This window comes from Plodia interpunctella, chromosome 7 (assembly GCF_027563975.2).
Source record: "Plodia interpunctella isolate USDA-ARS_2022_Savannah chromosome 7, ilPloInte3.2, whole genome shotgun sequence".
Lineage (NCBI taxonomy): Eukaryota > Metazoa > Arthropoda > Insecta > Lepidoptera > Pyralidae > Plodia > Plodia interpunctella.
In genome coordinates this window covers 7,269,680-7,292,147 of record NC_071300.1, presented here as the reverse complement: position 1 = coordinate 7,292,147, position 22,468 = coordinate 7,269,680, and the positions used below count along the sequence as shown (strand labels likewise).

At 33.7% G+C, this 22,468-nt stretch overlaps 1 protein-coding gene across 4 annotated transcripts; it reads left to right on the top strand.

The window, feature by feature from the left end:
• Positions 1-6,571: 6,571 nt before the first annotated feature.
• LOC128671319 (leucine-rich melanocyte differentiation-associated protein-like) lies at positions 6,572-22,208 on the top strand. Of its 4 annotated transcripts, XM_053747717.2 has the most exons (7): positions 6,572-6,831; positions 7,304-7,400; positions 12,017-12,102; positions 14,647-14,788; positions 21,115-21,254; positions 21,367-21,581; positions 21,717-22,208. In XM_053747717.2, the coding sequence occupies exons 2-7, from the start codon at positions 7,395-7,397 to the stop codon at positions 21,794-21,796; spliced, it is 669 nt and encodes a 222-aa protein (XP_053603692.1). In that variant the 5' UTR covers positions 6,572-6,831; positions 7,304-7,394; the 3' UTR covers positions 21,797-22,208. The 4 variants fall into 4 exon arrangements, 3 of the variants coding, with proteins under 3 accessions (XP_053603692.1, XP_053603691.1, XP_053603690.1); XM_053747716.1 differs by lacking the exons at positions 6,572-6,831; positions 7,304-7,400 and adding an exon at positions 8,322-8,575; XM_053747715.2 differs by lacking the exons at positions 6,572-6,831; positions 7,304-7,400 and adding an exon at positions 9,695-10,120.
• Positions 22,209-22,468: the final 260 nt, after the last annotated feature.

The following is a 22,468-nucleotide window of genomic DNA, read 5'->3' as shown; positions in this document are numbered from 1 at the left end:
AGCGGCCGGGCAAACGTTTGCCTCCGCTGCCAGCCCTCACATTGCTTGGCGCATGCTCGACATTCCATAACTTTTGAATTTAGCATGGAAGTGATTTCATGCACAGTTTCTTTTTAAATATATAAAAATAATGTTTTTGACAATAGAATAATAAAGCCTTTTGGATTATTGTGTACGATAGCCGTTTCGGACAACTTATCGGAAAATACCGCACACGTAACGCTCCACATCTATGAGAAGTGATACTTTAGATACTTAAAAAAATAGAACAGAACTCAATTAACTTTTCAAGTTCCTATTTTACAGTTTTACAGTTACATTACTATAATATATAAGTCCGTCCAAATCCGTAGCTTGTAATAAGTATTAAGTTTCGTAGCTAGCTCGTTAAAATTCTGTGTTTATTCCGGTCGTTCATAATCTTCGTAGCAAGTTTACAACACTTTATCTTTGGCTCGTAGCTCGTAGCAAGCGTAGCGTGCTGCGCCGCGCCAAACTATGACTTCGCCGTCATTACAATCATACATAATTTTTGTATACTTTTTGACCATATATATAAATGAGATTTCTCAGCATTTCTCCTCGGCAGTGAGCGTTCCGAAGTACCAGCGATTTGTTGCTTTTGAGAAATCCTGTACTATAATTTAAAATTTGACTTGATAAAGTGCCTGTGAAGGTCTAATTTCTGAAGAAATGCTACTTTTACTTCTTTGGTGCCGTTCTATGCCCGCGGTTTCCTACCGCAAGGGAGACACACATTTGATTTTTGTAGTGGCGTAGACATTTCGTAGTGCCACGTAAGTGCTAGATAGTCTTATACGCGATTCCACCAAAGAAAATTCTTTGGTGGAATAGCGTATAAGAACTATCTATTACTACGTCGACCTTCAACTACAGAAAAATGGCTATTTTTCTGTAGTTGAAGAATTAAAAAAAAATATGTCAGCCACATTCATGGAAAAGGGAAAAGAATGAATGGAAAGAATACTTAATAAGGATTCTAGGTACCTACTACGCCCTATTACTGTCGAGTAGCTTCGCGGAAAACAGCTAGGCAAATTATAATACATTTTTTATATTATTTTGAATAAACAAGTATTTTCATTTAGACGAATATGGACTAGGGCGGACTTCGCACTTTGAATCTAAAACATAACAATATAAGACGCTCGAGAGGGCGGCAAGGTCGCAGAAGTAAACATATAATCAAGACGTGATTTCTTCGTTTCTGCAATCTTTTTACCTCTCCAATAAGACCAGAAACTATCATAGTTCTTGGAAAAAGTAAAAATATATGTTAGATGAAAATTAAAGGTACACATAGTTCTTCATTCTATTTCGCTATAAATTATGGTTTCATATAAATTCCGATTGTAATCACTTTATTTGTAAATTTATGAACATATTTTTTTGAAAAGACGTGTACTATTCCCTATTTGAATTTTTTTTAAAAACTCTATTAAAATAATTAATCTAAATAACACAAAAATCCTAAAGAGTGTAATTTAAATATTATTTAAATATCATTTAAATTACACTCTTATTATTATTTTAAGTATCATTTTCTATTTTTATCCAATTTAAATCATTTTCTATTTTTATTCCGAGAATATAATGGAGTTGTAATGGATTTGAATGGAACAAAAAAATATTCAATAATGGATTTATTCAGTGTATTAGAAGAAATTATGTTAGTTTAGTTTGTGTATGTTTAGTGGTTGCAATATTCTACTCAACGTATTGATATCGATCAGTAACATAATATTCAAACCCGTTGTAACCCTTCTGATACCAGTACCGTATAGCTTTTCCAACAGAATATCTATGTTTTGTTTCTCTACATCTACATTCCGGCCTTCAAGTAAAACTTAATGAGGCTCGTAATAATGGTGTCATTGTTTTACAAATACGCATTTACACAATTTTCTTCCCTCCAACAGAGTAATAGGGTAGGTCCGAAATAGGGTAGATGACAAGGTCAGAAAACTGTAAAAAATATGTATTCTCTAGTTTGTGTAAAGTAAACTAAGTAGTGGAAAGTTCATTTAATAAAATTATAAAAATAAACTCAACCATCATAAATAACCAAAATTTTTAAACAACTTTTATAAAAACGTCATCACCATAAACGCAATAATTTAGGTAGATGTCGAATAAAAATATAATGTTTCGTTAAGATATTACTCTATAGTGATGTCACATTATAGTAGGTATCATTTAGTATAAAGCGTTTGTACGAGTCCAGAAATGTGTAGTAATGTTGGTACTTTGTGCGAATGAATCGAGATTGAATGAGATTATTATAAATGAGATTGAACCGAAAACACATCCATTATTCAAACGATTTTATTGGAAGAGTGCAGCATTAGGTATATTTTATCCCATACACTGCAATAACGGAACAAACTGTCCGACAACACTTTATGTAAAACTCCTTCCTCGTCTATTTTTTTTAGTTATTCCAAATGACTAATATGCATAAACCTTATTATAAAGAGGAAGTTTGTGTGTTACTCTCTACACACCTTCTCTTCTTCGGGACAACCGATTTAAAAAAGTTTTTCACGAGCAGAAACCTATAAAATTATCTAATCTAAATGTAGCCTATTTAGATTAGATAATTTCTAATGCTAGATTATTCCCGAGCGATAAAGAGTAGGTACTAATTACGCAAAATCGACTGGACGGATTTTCATGACAATTGTCAACGTAATAGGTAAAATACAATTTGGAATAGTACTTATATTTATATCTAAATTCCCACGTGTGAGAGGCCCAGATATCCTATCCTACTCGGGAAAATTGCTGATAGAGCGCTTTTTTCTCCCATAGGCACTCCCGTCCATATTTAAAAATAAGCCGGTTAATTTTGCTAAAATATGAATGAAGTATTACTTGAAGTTTGTTGGCTGTCTCTGAAATTATTTCGCATCAATTTCGCGTGACAACAAATTGTTGTGCTCACTTAAAATAGGTGTCATATTTTATTTCTTGAAATAAACAAACAGAAATGAAATAGGTAGTCATGCAATCACCCTCTACTAGGTATTTATTTAATTTTAAAAGTTTTTATTTTATTTGTAATGTATATATGTACGTATAGGTGTAGTGTAGATATGTAGGTAAGCCTATGCAATATGTATATGCATGATGGTGCGCCCAGAATAGGAACTCCCGGCGTTGGAACTTCTCAACGGTGTATGGCATTTTTTTTCTTTTTTTAATGCAAAAAATGCAGACTATAAAATATTTGTTATGCTTAATTGTATGTGTATTCAAAGATAACATTTTTGTATAAAACTTATTATGAATTGGTTTATTATTTCGCTTTATAAATTAATATCCTCTAGAATTACCGGAAACCAATTTGCAAAGGAATAAGTATAAAAATCGGCCATTCGGTAGCTAAACAGCGGGGTTAACCGTTATCTACCTATACCCACAAGTTAGTGGAATTTTGCTTAATCTGTAATCTGTAGTAAGCCCCAAACAGATCCAAAAGTTCTTTGGACTTTTCTGTCGAACAGTTGTTATTCTTTCTGAAATTTTCTTCTTATATTTATATAACCTTACTACTTAAGAACATATTAGCGTAGCAATTGCCTGCAATTTCGTCCGCGGTAGATACTCTGTGCCTGTGTTACTCCTAAAAGTCTAGTCTATTGTGCCAAACTAATTAATACCAATAGCGAACGAAGATGCGGATTAAAACTGATATTACATAAATTTACGTACCGTACCTATATTTAAGAGTGGAAAACATAATAGCTATCTAATTCGTAACTGTTCAAAAATGTCCCTGCAAAATCCTGGTCCGACTGCCTAGGTATGTGTTGTATCTACCATAATACCATACTGTCAATTTTTCCTGGATATCAAGGATCAACATTTTCCGTCGGACATACATAGGTATTGTGAAGTTCTGACAATTTGTGTAACATTTTCCAGACAAACAAACGTAATTGTCAGTATCAAAGTATCAATTAATTACTATTTAGTGAGTTTTACGAGACCTTTTTTATCCCGGACAAAGTATTTTTATGGCATAATAAAATGGCTAGTATCCTTCATACATAATTGATATTTACGACACTGCCTGCACGTATAAGCACCGGAATTTTCCCTATAAATTTACGAAGACATGGACAATGGAAAAAATACACTTTATTATACAGTAGAAAAGCTCTAGTTCGTTGCTTGAGAAAATATTATACCCTAGGTGAATATGCACCATACATACTTAACAAGAGTTTCATAACGCCATGCGCCACTGATGAAACTGGGAACGATAGTCTTAGCGAAAAGTAATTTAAAATATAGGTCTTGCCTAGATTTTCCCACATAATAACTTATTTTCATGGGAATCTACACTTTTCTACTATATACTTCTCACTCTTAATTTAAAAAATTGAAACGATTATTTTTGAGATTTAGAAATCACGTTTCCATTTTTACTTTTTTAAAGACCTGGCTGCATATTACTGTACGTGAGATAATTTATTTCCTAAATCTATAGGTCTAGATTTATTACTCACACGTCGCAACATACCTCAAAGCCAATCACACATGCCTCACTTATAGGTTTGACGTAATAAAAAATAGATTTCGTTTATGATGATTACCATAATACGGTATGTATTACGGTACATGACCCACTAAAGTTTTGTGATATCCTGACAGATGGACGATACACATAACTTGATGACATAACGGTTGCGATTTTGCAATTTGATTACAGAACCCTAACAGCTTGGATTTGAAACTTTACTGGTTACCTTTATATTCAGCCACGTATACAGTACCTATATCTACAAATTTTGTCAATCATTTCCTCTCGGACAATAACTCAGTCCTGTGACTGGGGGTACCTACCATGAAACATCTTGAACTTTGGTTACACGCCTTCTTGGGCGAGTTGAGTAACGAATAAATCCATCCAACTCCCGCGAGACTTTCCTTTGGTTAAAATATTTGTTCGTAAGAGAACGTAGAGGATATAATATTTATATTTATATAATATTTATATTTAGACTAATTTTGTTATTCTCAAAATTGATATTTTTCCAAATACCGCATACCTATTATTTAATTTTTTCTAGTAAGTACAAATAAGGGTTAGCTGGAAAAATTAGGTCAGTCCGTCAGGGAATGTCGCAAAAATTGCACGCTATCTGCCGTTCCATAACTACCTACGAGTAGGTATTACTAATTTATAAGTAGTAGGTAAGTCAGGCAAGGACAGCCTTTTCTACGTAAATATTTTATTTTTTAAACCCCGCATTTCTGATTACATACTACTTAGAAACGCGAGGATAGGTACTCACAGGAAACTTAAATAAAAAATAATTCACCAACATGGGTAAGGTAGATAGATAGATAAACTCTTTATTGCACCATTCACAAAGGAGTACAGTTACAACAAGATATTCAAACATAATGAGTGCAAAGGCGGACTTATCGCTAATGCAATTTCTTCCAGCCAACCTTTGGATGGAAAGAGACACAAGTAAACTAAGAGGGTGCAGTAAACTTAACAGTATTAAATAATTAGACATATCACTACAAGGTATCACTTCCGCATTCCACATTGCTACGTTGCGCTCCGTTGCGACTACGTAGCACGTTGCAGCTACGCGCGTTGTTTCCTATGGGTTTGACATTGACATGCGTTGATGTTCGACGGAGTACCTACTAATTTCATGTATGTATGTACTACGGAGTACCTACTAATTCCATGGTTGGGCCATTCGTTGTACAACTGTGGAAATTAAATCAAATTCCATGCAGTAGTTTTTGCGTGACGCGCGAACAAACATAAGTAGAGATAGACAGAAAAATAAAAATTAAAAACTTAAAAAAAGGCTTCTTTGTATCAGTTCCATTCCCCCTAATTATTTTTTATTATTAGGTAGTTCGACGGAGTACCATGGTACAGACATAGACATAGCTCACTTCACAAATATAGGAACAATGTAATGTTCGTATAACTGTGGCTTACTTACAATTGTATTTATTACATGTACCTATTAGGTATATTATTATATGTATATATAGATATAGAAAGCTGGTATTTAATAATTATTTTCTCTTCTAGTTCAACAACGATGGCGGCATCAATATTTTTATGAAAAAACATATGGCTGTATGTGTACAGATAAAATAAAAATCAATGTTTTACTACTACCATGGAATAGGGAGTATTACTACTGTACATTTATCCCGCCAGAGTACATCACTGTATGTTAGGTACACAAAAGTTTTGCCGCCATTTGCTATGTCGATTAAAACGTTTATTTTAGAGTACTTTATTAATCCTTTCTTTATGTAAGCATTCGTTTGTGAAAATATACAACAATGTAGCATATTCGGATGCCGATAGGGTAAACTCGCATTATTCTGTGATACGCCTAATTCGGTGATACTAGATTCAAAGCTCTGTACCGAGTGATGCAAGTAGTTTTTTGTCATTTAAATGCTACCTAATGGTGAAGTAATAAGTCTTATTTTCGTAGGTCGAATTGAGTGAGCGACATAGCAATTGGCAAGTTAGTCGCTCGAGCTGTCACTTCGGCGTCTCGCGGTGATGTTAAAACAGGTCCACTGTTTATAATTAGTTTTAAAATAGTAAAAGTGTTTAGATTTCATTAAAAATTAGACAGTACCTTGGAGAAGTAATATATTTTGAGTACTATATGTGAGTAATATATGTTGAGAGTAGTTTGTATTTTGAGAAACAATAAGTAGTTTTTGAACAGTGTCTTGTACAAGCCAGTCAAAAAGTTACGTTTTTCGTAAGTTTGAAGCAGAAGCGGTATCACTAAATTAGACAAGGTAAGATAATACGTGTGCCTAAATCTTGATTATAATGCATGATTAAAAAGTTACATTTATTGTTTTGAGTCAGGAAAAAAAATTATAATTATAATACATAAAATAAATTAGATTGGAAGAGCAAAGATAAAATAAGCGTTAATTTTTATCACCGAATTACAAGAATACATACCTGTGTTTTTAAATGAAATTATTTTTTACTGGCAATGTAGGTAGGTATGTATGTAGCTATGTTTGTTCGGGTTGAATCTTGGAAGTTAAATTAGAACCACTTTCAATGTCCGATTGAACTAAAATTTTGTATACTTATGTAAATCGCATGCCAATGCAATATGAAGTCATGGAGTTGATCCGATGATGGAGAACTACTTGACGAATTATTTCCCAAAGATACCGAATTCACAATATGAATTCGCTTACCATAAAAGCTTGTTACTACCTACTTAATGTATTAAAAAAAAATCATTTACAGAACATGGACAACAACAGAAAGAAAAGAAAAAAATCGTAATTACAAGGATGCTACATTAAAATCAGCTATTCAGAACGTTTTGGAGTTCAATATGACGGTATATACCTACAAGATCGCAAGAATTCGGTATTCAAGAAGTATACATGTGTGACGCATGTAGCGTAGAGAGTTTCAGCGAAGAATAGCTATAATAAAGTCGGATTTTTAAACTGATTTAGCTTAGAATGCTGCTTAGAATTTACCTAAACCTGCTTGCTCATTATTATAGTATTTTTAATTTGGTGCCAAAAAAATAATTTTTAACTGATTTGCTTAGAATTAACCTAAACCTGTTTGCTCATTATTTTAGTATTTTTTAATTTGGTGCAAAAAAATATTAAAGCTTATAATTCGGTTTTATAGTCTAATTAGAGTAGTATGTATTACCGACTTAAAATGATTGTCACTGAATTAGCAAAGGGCACCACAAAGAAACCTTAATAATAAGCATAATTACTTATTATTACTATTAGATCGTTTTCCATAAGATAAAAAAAAAAACTTGGAAAGCTATGGGATACGCCTCACGCTGTAAAATTTTCGAGTCAGTAAACGGTCGAAAAGAAGCTCGGAACGAAGATTTATTAAAATATGGACTTCATACAGGTACTTAAGATCTTCAGTCAAAATCAAGTTTATATCAGTTTATGACCACAGTTGAACATTACCTAAAATAGTGTTATTATTTTCAGGATAATCCACGAAATCCTTCCTTTTTCCTTTAAACTCGCACCACGATTACGTAGAAGGTATTTTTGGTCGTAAATATGCAACAATATTGAAAATTGGCGCTTCTTCCTCCATTGGCAATGTTTGTGTACCTTAGTTGTACCGGTATCGCCATCTGCGTTGAGCTTTGCGTAAAATGCCCTATTACTCCGTACAACGTACTTATTAAATTAGTGACTACTACCTACTCCAAGACAAAATTGTCAAATAAAAGTCAATGTCATTCCCTTGTCAGTTCAGTGGCAACTTATTCACATTCCAATGACTGACATTCAGGCAGGTTGGCAGGTTCTTGTTTTGCATTGCAATCTTGTTTATTGTTTTTTCTCTGCCTATTTTGGTTGTAGATATAAATTAGAAAATTGCTTGAACAATAGAATATAATTTTAAAACAAGTTTAATTTTAGTGATTTATTTTTATTAAATACAAAGTAAAGGAAAATTATTAACAAGATGCAAGAAGGACATGTAAATAACTTTGCGCTGAATTTCGACAGTGGTCGGGTAAGTTTAATATGTAAAATTTATAATGATAAATGACTATATTCCAATAGTGAATTTATGCCTCACATTCTATATATTCTTTATAAATCTTTACTGATTTTCCTTGATCATGTTGCATTCTTCTAGCCCCCTTGATTGTATCCCAATTTACTTGGAGCCAGCTCCAGCTCTCCTGGTAAATCTTCGGTCATTTGGTCTATTCATTGTCAAAAATCTGGAATACTAAAAATTAAACTTACTTCAAGATTTGGCTTTGTTGGTTATCAGTCATTTATATTTTGCAATTATCTGTAAATATTAATGTTAACAAAACACATGAAAGAAAGAAAAGAAAGAAATCATTTATTCGGCAAACCCATAAAATCCAAACATTAACACTTAAAGGTAAAGTACAAAAGAGTAACAAATATAGATCGAATACAATATGTAAGCCGAAATGGCGACCAGCTCAGCACATATAAATAAGACCAATGCACAAAGTGTGAAAAGACATTGTACACATGTATGTCTTGTTGAATTGCTGTGTTAATAACCCTTTGTTATAAATAACTAACTATACAAGCATACTTTGTTATGTTTACATAATATTTACTACCATTGAACTATTCATGATAATAATACCTATAAACTTGACTGACTGATATTGCTGTTTGAGTGGCAAGTAGGTGCTTTAATTTACTGATAATTATCAAACATCAAAATATAAGTAAAATGTTTTGTAAGAAAAATTGAGTGAAGATTGTATCTTTGTTTATATAAGGTTTCTATTTTGTCTATAATCAGACACATACTTGAATATGTTGATTTAGTTTGATCAAACTGGCCACACAAAACTCTACTAGTTGCCGTTTCAGAAATAGGACAAACATTCTAAATGTTTTTACGTTTTTTATTAGTCTATAGTGTCCCATTGTGGAGCAAAGGCCCAGCAAGGTAGAGACCTTGCTATCCATTACTGACCATTTTTATTAAGTGGGTACTTAAATTGATAGAAGATTATATGCATATAGGTATCAAAGTAGAATATTACATTGCGTTGAAACTAGAGCACTTACAATGTGGGGGCCGACTTATTAAATTACTCTATTAAATGCAAAGTGGAAGCCACAACAATGTCTCAGTCTCTTGTATTGTTGCTTATCTCCCTCACCTATGTTCTAGTGTTTGTGTATTTTCTTTACCTTGAAATAGGAAACAATCAGACAAAAAACATAGAGACTCATATACCAACTAAAATAAATTTTCAAAATGTTTTCCTTAAATTTGTCAGTGATTTTAAATATTGGAGTAATTTTATTTACCTTACTTGAATCATATATATTTCCTATTGCTATAGTCAAGTGGATAGTCATTGTTGCCAAATGTAGTGGGATTTTCACTCTATTGAAAGGTAGTTCAAAAAAGCCTTTGAGAAATAGATATAGTTACAATTTGTTATTGACTACAAGTCGTAGGTATGTCAATATGACTAAGCAACGTGAATCTCATGTGAATGTAATTTTAGAAGATGAATGCCATACACCAGGATCTTTACAATCTATACAGGTAAGATTGTCTGAAAGACTAAAAACAGTTTTAAAATACCTACTGTGCTAATCTGGGTGTTGATTCTGTTATTGCTAAGTAAGTCACGATTGCATCTCAATGGTTTTGCAAAAGTAATATATGTTAAACTATCGAGACACGATTAAGGTTGGACAATAGCAGAATAAATGCTGTGTTTGATGGATCTCATTTTATAGGCAAGACATTTTATTTTTACGACAGCTCTCCCTATTTTACTTAATTTACATAGTACGAGAGCAGAGGCGAAATCGTTTGAATATTTGGGCTTTAGATAAATAGGTACCTATTTAATCTCGAATGTCTATTGAATCATCTATGCGAAGTTCTATATTTATAGCGGATCATCTCACATCAGATAACTAGATAATATAAAACGATTCTCCAATATCAGTACGATTTTACAACCATATCATTTTGCTTTACCCAACTCCAGTGAAGAGATAAATATTTTACTATCAATAGGGTTGCCGAATACGTCCCGCATATACGGACTATCACGAGTTTGCATCCCGCCTTGTTATAATGGCAAGTCCCGTAGGTATTTCGATAGAGTCTACTCGCGCTCTAAAGCGCTTGGTCCATATTTGTTCCGTATACCAGCATAAGGCCCACGTCTTAAAGGTCATTCGAAAAATTGTTGACGATTGAGATACGGGAGGTTTTCTCCATCGCCAACAATTTTTCAATTCGATATTGGTTGCTTACTTAGGGCAACCCTAGCTATGATCGAGTTAATAAAATAACCGCAGTAAAGACAGAATACCTCAATATGAACATTGTCGTCTGAAATAAAAACTGGTAACAGGATAGTTAAAGTTTATGTTCGTTGTAACCAGCGAGTAGTAACGTGAAGAAGCAGCTTATTACGTCGCGGACTCCCGGGTTACGAGGTCTGTCATCCCGATGCTAACAATAAAAAGAGAGTAAAATAAATCGCCACGATTTATATGTCCATTTTGTGCACAGAAAATTTCCTTTTAATTTAACTTTCATTTTAATAAACGTAAAGCCAATTCAATGAATTTTGTAATTTAGAACAAAACTCGTCCCTAACTCGTTGTCTAATTAAACGTGTAAGTACAATTTAACGAGCATTATAACTAATCTAATCTCTGTCCTCTTTCGACTCGAAACGTCCTATTACCGGAAAATCAGAGCTACCGATAATATAATTATTACGGATTACAATCACCCATCCAAGGTTTTGCTGAACAATGAACCCATTTACTGTAGAATACACCTGGCTTCTCAGGAGGAATGCAAAATAGGAGACGGGAAAGAAAACGGCGGAATAGTAACCCTGAAATAACATTATTTTCGTATCCCAATTTCCTTTGTAACAATTGCTTGGCGAAAATGCGGAAAATTGCTCAAATTCAAATATCAGTCATTTAGAAGAAATATATGTATGCGGATATTTTGGTACGGTATGCAATGAAATTATTTCGCATAGGTATAATAATTTTCGCGATGCTAAGTTTGGATTCGAAAAAATTAGGGTACTATTACTGTTTGGTCCATTTTTTCTGTTTACCCAAACAGCCCATGGTACTATTACCTAATTACGCAACTCATTTTGATACTAGGTTGGTCGCTATTAGTTATAAGGGATGGTTGTCACGTACGTCAATGCCGCGAAATGCGGCCTCATCTCGCAGTATACATAGTTCTAATAAGCTTATAGTATTGGTCAGCCCCCTTCCAACTCATTTCTTTCGTGACAATACATTTCTTAAGAACACCCTTGATTGCCTTTCCTTTGACGTATTATACTCACTTTGTTTTCCTTATCTTGTAAGTAGCAGTAGGTACACCGTTTTATACCGTAAATAAGAGCAAAAGCTCCGAATACTGAAAATTCCTTTCCTTCCACAGTTGAGTTACTGCGGACAAGATTGCAGGAGGATACCCGCGGCTCTTCAAAAACTGTATGGTACCAAAACAAAATGTTTAGATTTAAGGTAAGTTGTTTAGATTAATCGTAATAAAACTTGTAATAATTTGATACTATTATATCTCTATAAATATTTAATAGTAATTTTAAATCAAGAGCCAGACTACTATAATATAGTTACTCAAATATAAGTAGTTACAACTTTGATAAGCTGATGTCAAGAAAAATGATGGGGCTTGAAGATAATTAGATATACACTGCCGTAAATTTGCAGTTTTACTGAATATATGCATGTAGATAATTACGAAGGCCCGACCCGAAAATTGCGGGCCAAAATATTTGTAGCTTTGAATTTCGCGGTCGGGGGCACATTAGCATTTCAAATATAAAGGATTTATTTATAACTGTTTACTTGATGCGCATTTAGTTTTATGTACATAAATGAGTGCATAAAATGTACATTTGTACATATTTTCAAGATTATTTATTTATTACATTACATTTTATGCGCTCATTTATTTATTTATTGCTTAACAACTATTGTTCATTGTACGTGAAGAAATAGGAGAGAAAGGAAAGGAAAAGGAAAATATCATGGAGAAATCTGTACACTAGAATATTCTAGTGTACAGATTTCTCCATGATATTTTCCTTGCTCAGAAGTCACACCATATGTAGGCATTTCTTCGAAGTCTATTGCATTGGGCTTGATTGGGTTTGCAAAGTCTGTTTATCATTTCCACGACAACACAAACGGTATCTATTCTATCAACGTGAAATCATAATCGTGTTTTACTTGTGTTTTAATAATGGTGGTAGAACGAAAGTTGGACATAGTTGATTTTAATCTGATTAAAGATAATAAGGTTAAAATAAATGAAGATTACTTTCAATATAATCTATTTACATTCAACCGTGATTTTTTTCCAGAAATTACAATATTATTTTTGATATTATTTTTCACTACAATCTTTGAATAGTCGGTAATCTCGACATCTGTAGTTAGATTACATCTATAGTCCTTTCTGAATATTACAAAATGCAGTCATAAACGTTAATCCAATCACACTTTAACAGTGAAGATGACTATTATCGATGCTCCATTGACACGATTTGTACCGAATGTTGGCAGAAAAGACACCCTGATCTTTGTGAACGCAATTCATTGCTTCGTTCCGAAATGAACTTTGATTTTGTATGAGGTTCAATTAAGTGCGTTTCAATTTGCGACACAGTCTGAACAACACCACTCATTTAGAAAATAAAAGGGAGTTAATTAAATGGCTGTTTCTTGCGAAATACAACGCAATGGTCCGAGTGATTACGAAACTCGAATTTTACAACCCGCCGTCTGCCTGACCTCAACCCTCCTTGGGAATATTCCACTCCATGTATACTGGAACATAAAACGAAAACCTGGTTAATTTTATGTTTTTCTAAAAAATCAATATTGTAAATGAGAAAGTTTGGATGTCTCTGAGTGTGTGAAGTTTAGTATAGGTATACGGGTAGAATATAACCTGAAATAGGAAATAGGATATGTCTCTGTAGGTATTTCTTATCCAGAAATTCGATCGAAACCCCAAAACGCAACTAGTATGTACGAGATAAAATTGTTCTAAAAATGTCTAATAAATGTTCACTCTAGTTTTAATTACGAATGAATTTCGCGTTATTTCATTTTAACGTCCCGTTAGATGAATTAGAGAAAATTTTGAACAAAACTTTAGCATTAAAAGTTCGCAGAAGTTCGCACTGTTTGTAGGTAACTTGCTAGACAGCCTACGCTCATCTAGCAAGTTACCTACAAACAGTGGTACGTTTACACCCACAATTAACAGCCAAGTAAATATTGGAGGAGGCGACGTAAAATCCTTCCTAAAGTGTTATTAAAACAATGTTCCATTACGACGAAACAATTTTTCTGATTGCCATTTCAGTCGAGAATATCATAGTCTTTTGTATATACATCGTTTCAATATTGTTTCACTGTTATCCGTGATGTGCTAATATTTAAAGTAGAATATTTCATCGATCTGTTCTCTGCTTTCTTGTAAATTAAAATGTAAAATTGTATATTGAGCACTTATGCTCATTCCGGATAAAAAATCCTGGTTGCTTCCATCGCCACAGAGTGTCGGAGCAGCATTTCACTTCTCGCCATCGAATCGATTTGAAATGAGAGACAACGAACCAATCACATTGCGCTATTGTGACGCAACGACAACCAGACTGCAATGTCATTGGTTCGCTGCGTCTCACTTCGAATCAATTCGATGGTGAGAAGTGAAATGCTAATCCGCACTAACCCGTCAGTTAAATTACGTTGAATTGTTATTTTTACTCGAAGTTCTTTTCTTACTAAAAACAATATTTTATTCTATAATCTATTCTAAAATCCTTTTATTATAGAATTCTTGTCGCTAAACGGCATATCTATTTTTCGTCTAATATTTGGAATACCATTTAAAAAAATTTTCATTATAAAATCTTATTGATTGTTCCAAAATTAAAACATTCAAAAGTTATCAAATTCAGAATCGAGACTTGCCCCAGACAACAGAGTTTCTTGTAACTGGCGTTCGATTGTATCTTTCCTGATTTATTGCAGCTACAACACTATCGAGACGCTAAAGGGACTGGAGCATTTCGGCAGATTGGAGGAACTGATACTGGACAACAACAAACTGGGGGACAGCGTCACCTACCCCTACCTCCCACACCTGAGGACCCTCTCGCTCAATAACAATCAGGTAATATCTACCAAGGAATTCGGAAGTGTAGTGTAACGAGCTAGGGGAAATTTTGGTTACGCAGCCTATGCGCAGCTTATGTTAATTACGTTCAAGCACGCAAGTATACTTGTCTAATTGTCTATGTTATCTTGATTGATATACACGACAATTTTCAATGACTACACCAGCCACATCAACTATCTGTAATCGCGTTCGATTTTATTTTTCATGTTTTAAAGTTTTCAATAAAATCAAGTGAATTTCATCTTAATAACGTAGCAAATGGCCGGATCGATATTCTCGAATTCGACACTGGATGCCAAGCCCGAGCTAAAAGCTTGTTTATTTATAAACCATTATTACTTATTGTTCACTTTAAATGAGCCCGACATTTTCCAAGAAATTACCCATTTATAAATTCCAAATGAGAGTCCATTATGAACAGACTAGGTTTGCGTGAACGGTTAAAATATCAAGTATTTTAAAAATTGGTTATTTATATAAAGTAAATGATTTACGGAAGTACTAATAAATCATTATGTATAGAAAATGTCCGTTTTTCAATATTTTCCTTAACAGCAAAAGTTTATAATAAAGACTTAAGGATAAAAAATTTTGCTTTAGATTCACATAGGACTTTGCATGGGTCTGCTGTAATAAAATTTCATTTGAAATAATATGTTTGTCTCTTTTTTATCTCTGTGTACCTAAGAAATAAAATAACACCCCGCCTTTCCTAAGAGAAAATTTCCTAAGGTGTCGTTTGTCGCTGCTTGAAACAAAAATATATAGAACGTTCTCGAAGAAATCTTTGCTCGCGGTTGTTTCGGATGAAGTGGCGTCCAACTTGACCAGGGAGGGCAAGCTTTGGCAAGGGAGTCGCCTTGCCCTTAAAAAAATTCCACTAAAAGATCTGTAACTTTCTATCTATAGGGATTAACTACACTCAGAATAATTACATTGAAAAATGATTAATGAAATGATATCGAATGGGTATTGAAAAAATGATAAGGACTAGACCGGTTCAGTTCGATAAAAATAAAGTAGGGTGCAATATACATCCATATTTTGCACACTAGTCAATTTCAAGTAAATGTTCACAAAATTGTGAAATCATCATTAAATTAAAAATATATCTATCAGAATAGAATGCGGAAATCTTTATTCATTCAGACGCCTCGCGTGTCCATGAACGAGATCTTAGTGTGGCCCCAACACAATTTGCGACCATTACGTGCATTTAATTAAGCCACCATCTCGCCTCGGAAGTTTATGTCTAAAGATTAAACAGTAGTTAACAGTCAAAGAGGACATTTCGCCCTTAATTCGTGGGAAAAGGCGCTTATCGTCTTGTCCACTCCGTACCGCACCTCGAAAATAAACAGAGCGAAATTAATGTTTATTCCCCATATTTACCTTCTGTGATATGTATTCTTACTTATTTAGATGTTCCTTCGCTATATATAAAATACTAGCTGCGCCCCGGGGCTTCGCTCCCGTGGAAATTTCGGGTTAAAAAATACCGTATGTTAACACATAATATTCTACCCGTGTACCAAATGTAATAACAATCGGTCCAGTAGATTTTGCGTGAAAGAGAACACATACATCCTCACAAATTTTCCCATTTATAATATTAGTAGGATTCTTTTTTTAAAACTTGAATGATGGATAGATTTAGTACTTTAGTGATGGATGATTCTCGCGGGACTCATAACAAAATCTAGAGATAACTCTTTATTCTAATCCAGCTAGGGCTTAGTGTCAGACAGAAGTATAATACAACAGATTTCTTCGCATCAGAATTTTTTAAAGGTTACTAAGTGAGAAAGATTAATAAAATAAAAATAAAAACATTTAACTAATATCGTTTATCCATCTAAATAATCAACATTATCACAAGGAAACTAAATGAATATTGTTTTAATGAATCTAAAAATGAAGATATATGCTCACCAAGTTAGTATTAAATTAATCTCTCAGTTCTAGAAATCTGCTGTACTAAGTAGTAACTACGATAGTTCTTATAACTTCAATTATCAAACACAAGTTCGAAATTTATTACAAAATGGGTCTCCAGCAAATATCGTCGTGACCCAAAATTACATCGGATAAAGTAATTTATTGTACACAAGCTTATGTAAAAACTCGGGGTTACTAAAGGATACGAAGATACGGTTACGAATTAAAATACGAGCAACTTAGTTTACTTAGCTAAGTCTCGGAATTTCAGAATAAAAAATATTCCAACAGGATTTATTCTAATTATAAATACACAATACGGACTACTTCCGTGGCATAATGGACATCATGCCGGACTGCTATACCGGCGGTCCCACGTTCGATTCCTAGTTAGGTCAAGATTGAAAATCATTTTTCTCAGATTGACGTACGGATCTTGATATTTGAGATAGCATCCCTTTACTGTGTGATTCGTTCCTATATATTTATTTATTGTTTAAATTATAACAGAGTTTATTTACTTCTAAACGCAAATAAAATCATTTGGAATGCTCAAGGCAGTATTGGTTTGGGCATTGGTCTCAATCAGGCAACGCAACAAAGAACACTCAGATTAAGCTTCCTATAGTGTGTATGATAATATGATGGAAACAAATACATTACGAACATATATTTGCATGTGGACAACAAATATTTGCCCGCATTACAAATCGAATCCTGGAGTGGTTATGGTTAGGGTTGCCAAATGAAAATTAAAAGGCCAGAGAATAAACCTGAAAATTCGGCTTCGATTTTACAACCGACCGCTTGCCTGACGTCAACTCTCCTTGGGAAAGCTATTGTTGCCTATCCGCTCTCTAGACTGTGTCCCTTAGTGGCCTCGCACGACATCCACGGTTGGATATGGAGTGTCCTATTCTAGGGCGAAACCACACGCCACAACTTGAAAATCTTAAAGAAGTAGGTAAGGTAACTACTTACATATGAACATTTAATATGTTACTAAATGTTGATTTCATTTTTACTTATAGTAACTATTATAAGTGATAAAAATGAAATGTCATTTTTGTAAGTTTTTTATATTAACAATTTTATTAAAATTCTAAAAATCGTGTGTTGTTAACCCTGGGAGTGGTAGTGTCGTATTACGTATATTTCTCTAACACCCTGTTCGAATATCTTATTTTCTGGACAATAATAGGTATTGTAGTGTAAAATAATTTGTGAACAGACTTCCCATGATAACAATTTTGGAATACTAGGACACTGACCTCACAAAATAGGATTAGCATCGTCAAGTTAGCGTATGGCGAGGTAGCAAATAAAACTATTTTTTGTCCATTGAAGATCCTTATTTAACTGGCATGAAAAAGCAATTTTTTTTTGTATCTTAAATTTTCGTTCCGAAATCCATTCCTACGTGAATATTCATTAGTCATATTTCTAGACTCTTTTTCAATTTATTTGCCAAAAATGCCATGTTTCTTTTTGATTTCAACTAGACTGATAAATTATAACTCTTACTACAATAATGACGTAAAAAATTTCATAAGGTTTCATGAGTAGAATATAAATGGGATAAAATTTCTCTTGATCCTTTATGTGTGAATGCGAATTCGGGTGTGGATTTCAATTCGTCTGCTGGTAGTCAAAAATCGTGCCCATACTCCCGAAGGACCTCAAGGGTGTAGACAATTTGACGCTGACCTTTGCCTTAGAATAGTTTATTAAATATATATGAAATGAATAAAACAATAGCAATCTTATCTATTTGAATAAAATGATAAAATATGTAGGATTATTAGCGTAGCATTATTAGCCTAAACACGAAATAATGAAACCCACATTACTTATAAGCAAGTGTACTGAAAATATAGTCTTTCAAACCAAGTATAGTCTTTAAAACGTGTAAAAATATAGTTTTCATGTTTTATTTTGGTTGACGAATGGGATTTTTTATAAAAATTCCCATACGTCCTTAAAAAAAAAACGAGACAAAACGGAGCTAACAAATTGGAATGACCGGAATTGTCAGGACAAAAGTCAGTGAAACAAGTACAAGTATTTACTTGCAAGTCAATTTATGATTTCAATTGAATGAAATAGAACTATCAATATAAAAAAAAGAAATACAACGGTAAAACTAATCATCTAATTGAAACAAGATTGACTGGTTCTCAATAATAATTAACGAGATTGTCGAAAACAAGATTGCGTTTATTTAACCCGAAAAGCAAAATTAATATGTGCATACCTAGCATGTTTTATTATGAGTAAATTTTATTATAATAGGTATCATGTCAGGATCTAATAATCTGTATCATATAAGGGTGAGTCGTAAAGCATAATTAACTGACAAAATATGGGGTGAGCGAGCACATCCCGAAGATGACATCACCCAAACCTTTATGTTGGATGGGAGAGGAACATAAATTTTGTCTATAATAATGCCTACCGCTAGCTTAGTTTATTACGCTGTTACTCGTACGTTGACTCTAGAACTTTAGTCATTGTAGAAACTTCTCGATTCAGTGATTTCCTGAAATCGTCTTGAGAAATATTTGATATTTCCTAAACGACTGCTCTATAATATTGAATGTAATTGTTAAGGGGTTTGTGTAACTATAAGGTCTCTTGGTCTCTCTCTCTCTCTCTGATCTTAAATGTCAATCTCATTATTAGGTGTGACGCCCCGAAGCCCGGGATCCGCCAATAAAAGTAACTGTACTTAATAATTCGAAGATTTGGCTGTAATTTTACTTATTTTTCTAACACTGAAAACTGACATATGGTTTTGGTTTTTACATGTACTTGTAAGTAGATACTGTCAATGCAGTTAGAATTAATAAGCCCAGTTGTTTATTTCACAGAAAAAAGATAGCGTTTCACTTTTATTTAAAAAAATTCCTACTAACTAAAACTAATGGATAATAACTAACAAATCGATAAATATTATGACTGTTGCATCTCAGTACATCTTCGACGTACTTATTTTTGTTAAATCTAACTTACACCTGTATAAAACATTGAGCTATGTTAACAGTGTAGTCACTCGTAATAGACATAAACTTTGTATGAACAGATTCCGACTTAAAAAGGTCAGGCGGTCTTTCGTGGGTCAAAGTGTAAAATTGTTAATAAACTCCCTGTAGAGGCTATTAACTTGCCAATGCCAAAATTTAAATCATATATTAAAAATGCTTTAATGGCTAATGCTTATTACACAATTAGCGACTATTTAAATGATAAAAACCTTGGACCCTTCCTAAAACTTCTACCTCTCACACTTGATCTTACTTTTTTATTATTATTTATATATTTTCTTGACATGTTTATTACATATATTTTGACATTTAGTTGTAAAACATATGCGTGATTTGTGATCTTCAAGTGTCTGAAAGTAACATAGGTATCTATTATGTTAGATTATGGAGATCGAGTATGTCATGCACACTCAAATGGTCAAACCGGTAGAGGCGTCGTGGATCGGGTCGGGAGGTTCCCTCTATTGTGGTTGAGCTTCGCGATGGCTGACTCACGCGTCAACTCGTGAACGGGTGCTGCCGGGGGAACTGGTCAGCTCGATCTTTTATTAAAATTTTTTTTTGGTTAATTATACATATAGATATATAGGTATATATATTTTCCTTTCATCAGCACTTGATCACAATCATAATATTTTCAGTAGTTTCAGTATACCTTTTGACCATGTACTTTATTGTGTACTTACATTGTTATATTAAAAAAATATTATACATAAATAATTATACATAAATTTATATTTAAAAAATGGTAAGCCCTTCTGGCATAATAGGGACCAACACTGTTTGAATGAGTTTCTTTCGGCATTTCTTCTCAGCAGTGGTCGTTCCGAAATTCTAGTAGTTTGTAGCTTTGGTAAACATCATTTAATTTAGAATATGACGTGAAAAAGTGCCTGTGAGGGCCTAATTTCTGAATAAATGATTTGATTTTGATTTAAAGATTGTGTAATTTTTCAGAATCTCTTTTAATTACGTAGTATAATATCTCTGTGATTCATTCGGCACTGATATGAAATACCCAGGTTATACCATAAGTTGAGCAAAGATGGGTTTACGTTTATTGGTTGGCGAAATTTTAATGACTGTAGTCGGCACCAATAGTCCCCTCTTTTATCTGATCGTGTTTCCGGTTGTTTCATTAGCCGATAGACGTCGGGGCACAAATTCAGCTTTCCTAGCTTTTCTTTCTTTCTTTCGAGTGTGTTAATTGCTAACACTGGTGTCAGTTTTTATTAAAGTAGCTAAAGGCATCTGACATGACTAGTTTAAAACCAGCATCGACAGCAACACACGACATACAAACTAAGTTTAACTGTTATTGCTATGATTCTCTTCCAGATATCGGATCTAGAGGCCCTTATAGAGCAAATAAGCGAGCGTTTTCCATCCTTGACTTATTTAAGTCTGCTGAGCAACAAAGCTTGTCCGAACCAACTCTCCGACTTCGACAAAGACGACTCTGACTACCAGAGATACAGGTTACACACATTTTTAGTCAAAAACTAACATAACAAATTACCTCGACCATCGAATGTAGTTACCAGACGAAAGGAATAATTAGAAAATATACTGTAATTGCAATATTTTCAGGTATTTCGTGATTTTCAAACTGCCGCATCTGTGTTTCTTGGACTCGCGTCGTGTGTTCGAGACCGAGCGCAGAGAAGCGGCCGTGCGTGGGGAATTCATGCGCGTGCGCAGGCCCGCTGCTGATGCGATACACTCGCCCACACAGACATATTCGCGGTCACAACCTCAAGCCCGCCCTTTGCCCGTGGACTTGGCAGCGTTGGGAAAACACAAAGGTTAGTCTCACATTTTTGAAAGCTTTTCTTTAGATTCACATGTCCTGTCTGTTTGTATATTTTCTCTCTAGAAGAAATATTTTATTTTATTTATCCGTAGAAAGTGAAGAAACTAATTCTGTTTTTTTTTTTCAGGAGCCTACGGAAAATGTCACTACAAGTACACGGGCAAGCACTCAGAGGGTAACAGGTTCATAGTCAACAGCGATTTGTGATCTCACTAAAATGATCTTGTTGGCTTGTCAACCAAACCCTATTAATTAGAGATTAGTTTCTTCGTCGAATTTCCAAAACAATAACGGCAACGAATGTATTGAACCAATGAATTTATACATAGCTTTAATTTAAATAATTTGTGCGTTAAAACTTTGTTACGACCTAGGGGTTAAATGATTTGGATAAGAACGCCTGATTAGTTTTCGTAATAATGTTAATAAATTACTAAAAATATATTAAAATATGTTCTAATTGACGACCTCGGTGGCGCAGTGGTAAAGTTCTTGCCACTGAACCGAGAGGTCCCGGGTTCGATCCCCGGTCGGGTCATGATGGAAAATGATCTTTTTCTGATTGGCCCGGGTCTTGGATGTTTATTTATATATGTATCTATTTTTAAAATATAGTATCGTTGAGTTAGTATCCCATAACACAAGTCTCGAACTTACTTTGGGGCTAGCTCAATCTGTGTGATTTGTCCTAATATATTTATTATTTATTTATTATTTAATTGAACACTGCCATAACATACTTTGTAAATAAAATATATTGACACTTAGTTTCTAGGCATTGTTAAGTTTAAGTAAAAAAAATTAAGGTCCGCGCCATTATAAATGCATTTTAATGTCAATTTGTACGTACCATTATATCGATATTAAAAAAATGCTCAA